Genomic DNA, 10,330 nt, shown 5'->3' with positions numbered 1-10,330 from the left:
AACTTTTAATAAGATACTGTACTGATGTAATCTAATAGTGTCAGTTACCATGGTAACTGGATCCAGCTGTCAGCAGAAGGAATCAGTGAAGTGGGGAAACGTGATAGGTGTCATATCAACCACACTTGAGGATAAATGAGTGATACACTGGTGGCAAAAACTAAGGGGGTCATTTATCAAACTGTTGTAAAGTATAACTGGCTTAACAATCAGATTCCTCTTATCATTTTCCAAAGGAGCTGTCAAAAATGAAAGGTGGAATCTGGTTGCTATGGACAACTAAGCCAGTTCTACTTTACATCAGTTTGTTAACATGCAATGCTTCATTGACATTTACAACAAATCTTTGGTAGTATTGTGCAAATTCAGTCAATGAGCAATGTTTGTCTGAACTTGAAAAAAACTCTATCCTATTCAAAATTCGAAAAAAGAAATGGGTGTAACTCAAGGAACTTGGATATACCTTGTGTGCCAGAACTTCCTTATAGAGTTATATAAAATGCAGTCCAATGATGCTGAGAGTCATGGAGAATACAAATACAAGATGAAGACCATCATCCTGATATTGTGGAGTCTGGGGCTTTGCTTGGCTCAGTCTACAGTATGTAGGATACATTAGAAATTAATAGCCAATAGATACAAAAATTAGGGAGATAGAATAGAAGATACCCTATTGCAAGAACTTTAGGTTGAGAATGTTTCACAAGAACTCGGAAGCCTCCTATTAAAAAATGAGGAAAATGACCATAATGGTGAAACATATTTAGCTCAGCCATGGGGGTAAAATGGGAATATCCTTAACAAATTTGAATTTGTTTCCTTCTCTTTCTAGTATCCAGGTTTTTCTCCTCCGAAGGAAAAGGTTGTGTCTGGTTCAATGGACGAACAGGGCGTCTGTCATTGTTCTCTTGCCATTTCAGATTTGTTTTCTACAGAACAAACTGAGTTTCTGGAGACATCTAACCTCAACTTGGGTCGCAGGTTTCAGGAAGAAATTGATAAGGTACAGGGATAAGTGAGGTTTTAGGTTATTATCTAATTACCTATAGTCATTTGTGCTGAATACAAATTGCACATATAAGTGTACATTACTGCTCCTTTTATAATGTTAAAGGGGTTGTCCAAGTTATATTTATTGATGACCTATCCTCAGGATAGGTCATCAATATCAGATCGGCGGGGGTCCGACACCCGGCACCCCCGACGATCAGCTGTTTGAAGAGAAGGCGCGTGCCGTGCCAGCGCTGCCTCCCCTTCATTGTTTACCTGCTCAAAGTTGCATCTGCAGCGGTGAGCAGGTGTAATTACACCCAAGCCGTCACATTAATTTCAATGGTACGGATTGCTTCTATAGCGATCCGTACCATTGAAATTAATGTGACGGCTTGGGTGTAATTACACCTGCTCACCGCTGCAGATGCAACGGTGAGCAGGTAAACAATGAAGAGGAGGCAGCGCTGGCACAGCGCGCGCCTTCTCTTCAAACAGCTGATCGTCGGGGGTGCCGGGTGTCGGAGCCCAGCCGATCTGATATTGATGACCTATCCTGAGGATAGGTTATCAATAAATAAAACTTGGACAACCCCTTTAAGAAATAAGAATTTAAAATAAATAAACAGGAATACATCATCTAGTTGTTAAATGTAAAAAGGAAATAATAAGAGTCATAAGTTTACGGTGTTAAAGAGAATTTGACATGAATATAGCACCCAGACACCCAGAGAAAAAGACGAAAAATAATGAAAAGAGACAGAAAGCAAAAGAAACCCATCTGTGAACTTTGCTTTCCATTCCTTTTTTGAAAAATTCAGATTGAAGTCCACTTCGGATACTTCGATTCGCTCAACACTAATTATAAGCTATAATTATAATAGATGTCCAGGCTTTCTTGTTTTCTATTAATTATATGTTCCTCAGATACAAGACTACAAGCACAAGGTAGATATTTACCTCAAAATTATAAGGAACCTGACACGAAGAGTGGCGTTCTGTGACGAGGAAGACAATTCTTTTAGCCAACTAGACTTTGAGATGTTGAAATTCGAGATCAGTGAGTTGGACGCCTTGGTGAAAGAACTCAAGTCTTCATTAACTGGGTCAAATGAGAAAGTAGAAGCCCTGTATATGGAGGTAAGTGCTGGTGACTTCTGAGGTATTCAATTGACATAAAGCCTTGAATATATAACTGTTAGGTCAACAACACTTGATGTTGAAACTGGTGGTTAGCGAGTTAGAAACTTCATCAACTTGTTTACAATTGTGACTCCTGCAGTTTTTACTGCACATGAAACCCTTTACCTTGAAGGCTGTCTAGATGTTTTATGGAAGCCACTGCTTGGGGCCCAGGAGCAGTAACAGGGCTGCAGAGTCAGAATAAAGCAAGGGAGCATCAACAGCATGCAGAGCTTCAGACACTGCTGCCTGAGGAGGAGAGAGACCGCAGGGCTGGGGCAGAAGTGAGAAGACTGTCTGTGAAGGAGTCTGCACTCTGACTGTCTCTTCTCTGTGGGATGGGGGGGGGGGGGGCAGGGAACTCTTCAAGCTGCTGCTGGATGCTGTAGTAGACCAGCAGCTTCATACTATTTAGTTGTTTTACTGCCTCATTAAGCAGTTTGCCTCCATGACACCTGCCCCCCCCCCATATCCTGTCCTATCTCATCCTCATGGAGCCCCCTGCTGTCTCCTTTCCTCCCTCATGTATCCAGAGCTCCTGTTCCACCCTCCTATCTCCTACTGCTGCCCTGCACAGACCTCCTGCTCCTACTTCTTGAATGAATCCCCCTCAGAGCCCCTTCCACCTACTTGCTGTGTCCACCCTCCTGTCCATCCAGGGCCCCGGTCACCTGCCTCACTCCTCTGCCTCTCATTATGGTGGTGCGTAAACCTCACGCACCATATAGACCTTCTAATGTCACAGGGTCACATGACTGTGCCCCCCACCCCGCACTGGGTCCCCTTATACCCTGCATTGTGCCCTCTTACCATACCCTGTACAGTGCTCTCTTATACCCTTTTATCCAGTCACTGTATGGTGGGGATATCCAGTCACTGTATGGTGGTGATATCCAGTGGCCCTCCATTCAGTATAATGACCCCCAGTGACCCCATACTGTATTATGACCCCCAGTGACCCCATACAGTATAATGACCCCACAGTGTCCCCTCCATATAGTAAAACCCCCAGTGTGGGGCCACTGGGGGTCATTATTCTGAACAGAGTGTGGCGAAACCAACCTCGCCACTGGGTTTTGGAGAGGCCTGTTTACCAGCCTCTTGCCTCAGGATTACGGCCCTTTAAGATACTTTTACTAACTTTTAAACCCCTGAACCTATTCAAGTGAATTTTGGATAGGTTTGTCCCCAAGTTATACTGGTTAAATTGATATAAGTTAAATGTATGTACAATGTAAACACACAAAGTTGTAACAATTTATAAGAAGTGTAACTTTTCAGCGTAGGAAATAGTTCAGTAGATACAGAAATTGACTCAATTATCTCCTAGACAGAGGGGAGGAATATGCTGGGTGTGTTTCTATTGTCCCATTGTGCCATTGTCCCATTGTGTCTGATTGGTTGCTGTACTTACATTGTATGTGTTGTAATATATTGATTGGTTGTATTTCAAAACCCTGTGGGTAGTACTATGTTTGTGGATTGTGAATAAAAGAGGCTGTACGTGCAAGTACAGTCAGAGGCTGCTTTAATACCTTCATGAAGTTTTGTCTCATGTTTGGGGAATGCGATAACTACACTCTTGGGGATTGCTATATCACAATACTCCCCTGAGTAGAAGCTCTTGTAAGAGCTTGTTCATGGTTCCTGCTCTCTGGATGTAGGACAGGTTCACCCACTGGAAGCTCAAGCCCGGTCTTGGGTCCACCGTGGGTGGAGGACGGTGAGACCCCAACCAAGCTGCGGCGGTTCATGGGGTCTGCAGTGCGTACGGTGTCAGGTGGAGAGCTTGGAGTCCTCGGAAAGCACTAGGAGCATCTATCGACAGAGGTATCCGGTCGGGGTGCCAGGTGTTCCGTTACAGAGGGCCACTGTGGGGTCATTATACTATGTGGGGGGCCACTGGGGATTATTATACTGTGTGGGGGGGCATTGGGGGGGTCATTATACTGTGTGAAGGGCCACTAGTGGTCATTATACTGTATCGTGGCCACTAGGGGTCTTTATATTGATGGTGTGGGAGCCACAGGGGTACATTTAAATGTCAAAAAATGCCACAAGGGGGCCCACTGAGATTTATTGCGCAAGGGCCCACATGAACCTGGAGCCGGCCCTGTGTACATGTGCCAGCAACCTTCAGGTCTCCAGCTGAAGGTTGTGAAATTACAACTCCCAGTATGCACACTTGCTTTGCTGTCTTTATAAGCTATAGACGTGATTATAGCATTCTTGCAGTTGTAGTTTCAGAACAGCTGGAGTGCCTGAGGTTGCAGAACCCTGGTGTAGAACGCTTACATATGATATGTGAGACTATATAAAGGTCATATAAGGAGATTTTTCTCCTGTTTTGTTAGATTCTCAACATATCTGCCATGGAGAACCAACCAGAGAGACATGACAAGAACGATATTATAGATTTCAGAAAGCAAACCGCTTCCTTGCAAAAACGTCTGGATGAACGCAGAAAACGCCAATCACCTTTTCATGTGCAGTTCGGTAAGCCCACATGTACTTAGTACTGTAGAAACTTAAACATGAATTTCTAGTTATCATCTGGGGCTCATATGTGAGGCAGTTCATAATCATAATACTATTGTAAGTAAGTAATCAGGAGAGACTGAGGTGGAAGGAAGGGATACTAAAGAAAAGAAAATACATTAATGAATAATAAAATAGTGCAATATTGAAAGCTGCTTTTTGGACCAAACTGAGAAGGAAGAAGCTAAAATGGAGCGGAGAGCTCTCTGTAATGCCAGTCTTATGTACAGAGTTCATGCGGAGGGTGGACAGAGCAGAACGTCCATGAGGTGAAGCTTCATCCTGTAGCTATAGAAGGCAAGGAAGGTAGTGCAGCAGTAGTTCTGATTTCTTGTGTTACTAATGATCCATACAGTACAGAGCACTTTGGAAACTTGCATCGAGGAACCTCTAGTGAAAGAACTAATGGATCTGGTATGTTACATGACTTTAGTAGCCCTACTTTACAAATTATCAGACTTTGTCTATAGGTTCACTGTAAACTTATGAAGACATTATGTCCTTGCCTACTGATACTTCCTAGTTCTCGATGGTAGTATACAGTTGCTGTAACGGTATTGTATTTTAGGTACTTGTGAACATGGTGGGATTATGAATATTAGCAAACCACAAGTTGTCCAGATCAACCGGAGGGGAGCATCCTACGTGACAGGCGGATGGGGAAAGGACACATTTTTGGGCTCCGCACAAGAATTATATTGGGAGCTCAGTAACAATATTTCCAGCTACACTACGGTGCGATTTTATCCCACTTATAAAGATCTTAAGCAGTACAAAAACTATAAGGACCAGACACTTTCTGTAACCGGTAGAGGAAATGATTTAACTCTATATGACAATTCCTTATACTATAACTGCTACAGCACTGATATTTGCAAATTCAACTTGGACACTAACAAAGTAGATCATAAGACTCTATCTAATGCAGCTCATGGATTTTCCTACTCAAAATCACAGTACCAAGACTTAGACTTGGAGGGAGATGAAAACGGTCTGTGGGTTCTTTATTCAAAGCAGGATGTACAAGGTAATATAGTTATCGGAATGCTGAATGAAACGTCCCTTGAATTAATTAAAACATGGGTCACCTCTGTATATAGGCCTAACGTTACCAATGCATTCATGGTATGTGGGGTCATGCATGCAACAAGAACCCTCAACACAAGAGAAGAAGAGATCTTCTACATGTTTGATACCAACACGAGTGAAGAACGCTTCCTGAAAATCCCTTTTGAAAAGATGTTGGACAATATTCAAAGTCTATCCTACAACGCCAATGACCACAAGCTCTACATGTACAACAAAGGCTTTGAGGTAATTTACGATGTTAACTTCAAGCCTCTAGCTTAAAGTAAATCTTGGAATTCTTTTTATTATGGTTATTTCATTGGCATTACAAACTATTTGATCTTCATAATGTTTCCAAATTTAAATTTATCTTATTTTTCCTCCTTCTTTAATGAAAATCATGATACAAATGTAACAGAATCAGAATAAATAAAGTCTACATTGCATTGTGAATGTTGTCATCATTGTACACATAGGACAAATCATAATCTAATAGGTCACTTGTAAACCAACCTGGAAGACCCATGTTGCAAGTAATTGGTCCCATAATCAGCTCAAATAGGACGGTCTTCTGCTGGACCTTCAGAGCCTATTATTGTGTTAGAGCCTGAACCCACCAGAGGATCCTCTTTAAGGGTCCATTCACACGTCCGTTGTTTCTTTCCTGATCTGTTCCGTTTTTTGCTGAACAGATCTGGACCAGATCTGGACCCATTCATTTTCAATGGGTCCTGAAAAAAAACGGACAGCACAATGTCAGATTATTTTTCAGGATCCATTGAAAATGAATGGGTCCAGATCTGGTCCAGATCTGTTCAGCAAAAAACGGAACAGATCAGGAAAGAAAAAACGGACGTGTGAATGGACCCTAACTTTTTTGGGCCAGTCCAGCTATAAACATATTGCAAAATACCACTTTACAACTGAAAATTTTCATGAAATTTTATATTCAGCATATCCTTTTGATCCTTGGGTTTAAAGAAGTTTTCTTGGAATAATTATCTTTTCTCTAATGCCCACAGCCTGCCTCCATAAACAGAAGATTCATGCTTATCTGCCCCACCTGCTCTGGCCCTCCACGCTGGCTCCAGGCTCATCTTATGGTCCCTTCAGTACTTACATCTGGCACAGCCAATGTCTGGTTTCATTGGTGACGTAGCAAGAGGTGGCACATCACTTCTGAAGCCAATCATTGGCTGAAGTGGCGCATGTGACCATGACCCTGCAGTGCTGAATGTAAACACTGTGGGGACCGGAACATGGACGCGCAGGAGCCAGCATGATGGAGAGGGTGTGTGAATTTAGCATTTTCGTCTTGTATTCTTCATTTATTATATTAATGATTTCAAATATAACAAAAATGTGATTACCATGAGAACTCTTCTTGAAATATTCAGATTTAGAACTAGTACAAAAGGAAAGGCCTTGAAGCATTATCAGAGACCAATAAAGAAATCAAATCTATAAAACACTGGATGCCGGCAAAAATAGTGCTAATCATCAATATAGGAACATGTTGGGTGTAGTGGTCTTCACTGTAGGGATTCTGCAATATCTTAACAGTTCAGGTGAGTCAATAAAGGCTTTAAAAAACAGTGGACACCTTTGTATTATAATTGCATTCTACTTATCTTTGGCAACAATTTTTTTTTCTCCAATTGGTCTTTATTAACCCCTTCTCGATGCAGCCAGGTTTCACCTTCCTGACACAGTCTCATTTTACAAATCTGACGAGTCACTTTATATAATAATAACTTGGGAATATGTTGAGATATCCAAGTGATTCTGAGACTGTTCTTTCGTGACACATTGTACTTCATGACAGTGGTATTTATGGTCAGTATGTTATATATTTATATTTTAAAAAATTCGGAACATTACAGAAAATTTTGAAAAATTTGCAATTTTCAGAATCGGAATTTCTCTTCTTTTAAGACAGATAGGCAGACAGATATCACACAAAATAGTTAACATTCACCATATGTCTACTCTAAGTTGCCATTATTTTGTAAATGTAAGTTTACTTTTTTAGGACTTTAAATAGCTTAGAACTTTAGCAGCAATTTATCACAGTTTCACAAACCTACATTGTTATGGATCAATTCTGTTCTGATGTGACTTTGAGGTAGCTATATAAAAGAAACCCCCCATAAATAACATAAATAGCATTTTAGAAACTGCACCCCTCAAATAATTTGAAACTTAATTTAGAAACTTTGTTAACCCGTTAGTTGTTCCACAGGAAGGCAAAATGGTGGTAAAATTTAAATATTTTACTTTTTTTTTTCCCTGATTTTCCATTTTAATCCATTATTTCCTATAATACAGTAAGGGTTAACAGCAAAGCATTCTCAATATTTATCCCCACTTCCCCGGATTCTACATTTTATAGCAATAATCCTTATGTGGCCCTAGAGTTCTTATTGACTCAAACACAGACCTCAGAAATGAAGGAGCACCTTATGGATTTTAGGGCTTTGAGCTGCCAAAAACATAATAAACACTCCTCAAGAAGGTCCATTTTGGATACCATATCATTCAAGGATTAGTGGGCATATTGACCCCACAGGTGTTTCAAAGAATTTATTAACACTGGGCCATGCAATTGAAAAATATTTTTTTTTCTAATAAAATGTTGCATTAGCACAATTTTTTTCTAATTTTCAAAAAGGTAGTAGGAGAAGAAGCCCCCAAAATTGGTTATGCCTTTGGGACTGGTGATAATTCACTCCCGGACACAACTGATGTGCTGGTTATAGACAGTAAGGTATGCCTGCCTTCTAGAATATTTCTTCCCTATTTTTGCCGGCCTAGTCTGACCTTATATGCCCTTACATCTTGGTACACCATTTGGCTAATAGAGACATAACGTACGGGCATAGTGTTACAATTACAGTACAGTTATCTGAATTATGAAGGAGATAAGCAGCTAGGAGATGATCAGCACAGGAGTTCCTACAATGTAACTAGTCTTTGTGTACTATGCATCCTAGATGGAAAGAACTACTGAATTCTACAGAAAGTTTTGTGGCCATATAAGGGAAAATTCAGAGTATATGTCAGAGAAGGTAACGCATATACATCTTGGCTACAGACTTCCCTGCATGTTGGTTGAGGCAATAAGCTTCAGGTTCTCCATCATACCCACCATAGAACACACTGGTTATCTTGAGAGATTGTATCCCTCTGAGGATACTGTGGAGATACCAACATAGTGAGGGAAAAACAAGTTTCACCCCAATTTGGGAAGATTGTGCGGAATATAAGAAATAGACTTAGAGGGAACTTTCATTGGGCCCACTGCCTCCCATACACAGCCTTAAGAAACTGTATATGCCAATATGTGAACCACCCATTAAACTGCCTCAGTAAATTACAGTGTACTTGTACAAGACTCTTCATTACACTGAACTATCACTTGCATCACCATAGCTGACATACCACAGCCTGTCTGCAGGATCCCTGTTTTGCACCTCAAAACTCATCTACAGGAAGGGAACCCCAGCTAACCCTAGCAGGTTCCCCAAAGCCCAGGAGGGCCCAAAGGCAAGAAAACGTGTGTCCTTCTCATCACTGCATAGCCCCAGTGTGCGCCAGAGTTAGGACAGTCACCATGAGTAACCACTACCACCATCTACCACCATCATTGCCATAACCACTCCTGACCTCCACTCCTCTTCCCCTTCTCACGCCCACTGCAGGAATAAGTCTGCAAACTGAGATCTTGAAAGCTGTAAGGAGCTGATACAGAAACATACTGGAAAATTGTACAGTATTTTAATTTTCATATTTAAAAAAATGTATTTGATGAAACCAGAACACTCTTTCAATCTAGGTTACCTCAACACTACTTACAAACAACACTACAAACAAAATATGACTGTGGCGCTATACTGACATCTACAGGCGATTTCAAAATAAGCTTAACCTCTAATTTTCAGTACAGAGACACTATGTGAGTAGGATCTTGCCATAAGCAGTCCAACAGAAAGGACTTTATTTGCTGGCTCTCTACTTTTCACGTTCTGTTTTTTTTGTGTTTGTTTTTTACTCCCTATCTTCCAAAAGCCATAACTTTTTTTGTTGTTCCATTCACTTAGCCATAAAAGGGCTCTGATTTGCAGCAAGGGTTCAATTTCCCCACCATGCCATCATGGGGGAAATGAAGCATTACATCGCTCCCATCCATTGACATGAAAAGGCTATCCTTGTAATGCATGGTTGTCTTGGGTACTACAGAGTTAAAGACAGATTGGTAGATTGGAAAGGTTTTGGTCCGGAGGAGAGGTCTTGGGAGCCCAATGAGAACAATGATGCTCCTATTCTTCTGAAAAAAATTCCTACAACCGTCTGGACCAAAGAAGAAAGTGCATAAGGGGAGGGGGGTACACAGAGCAAAAAGGAGTTAACCCCTAAAGTGCCACAAGGTGCTGTGTGGTTTAATGGATAAGCTATAGTTCACACACAGAAAGGCGAACTGTAACAACTGGATTCTGACCCTTTACTGCCAGTTAAGTTCTTCCATACCCAACTCACCCGACAATGTCGTTAT

The 10,330-nt window shown here is 41.2% G+C and overlaps 1 protein-coding gene across 1 annotated transcript; it reads left to right on the top strand.

Moving 5' to 3' along the window:
• Window positions 1-433: 433 nt before the first annotated feature.
• Window positions 434-6,060, top strand: LOC122946524 (olfactomedin-4-like). Its single transcript, XM_044306222.1, has 5 exons — window positions 434-601; window positions 833-1,003; window positions 1,918-2,130; window positions 4,527-4,668; window positions 5,279-6,060. The coding sequence occupies exons 1-5, from the start codon at window positions 434-436 to the stop codon at window positions 6,058-6,060; spliced, it is 1,476 nt and encodes a 491-aa protein (XP_044162157.1).
• Window positions 6,061-10,330: the final 4,270 nt, after the last annotated feature.

The sequence above is a fragment of the Bufo gargarizans genome, chromosome 9 (genome assembly GCF_014858855.1).
Source record: "Bufo gargarizans isolate SCDJY-AF-19 chromosome 9, ASM1485885v1, whole genome shotgun sequence".
NCBI lineage: Eukaryota > Metazoa > Chordata > Amphibia > Anura > Bufonidae > Bufo > Bufo gargarizans.
The sequence above is the reverse complement of the archived record's forward strand: the minus strand, read 5'-3'. Positions and strand labels throughout refer to the sequence as shown.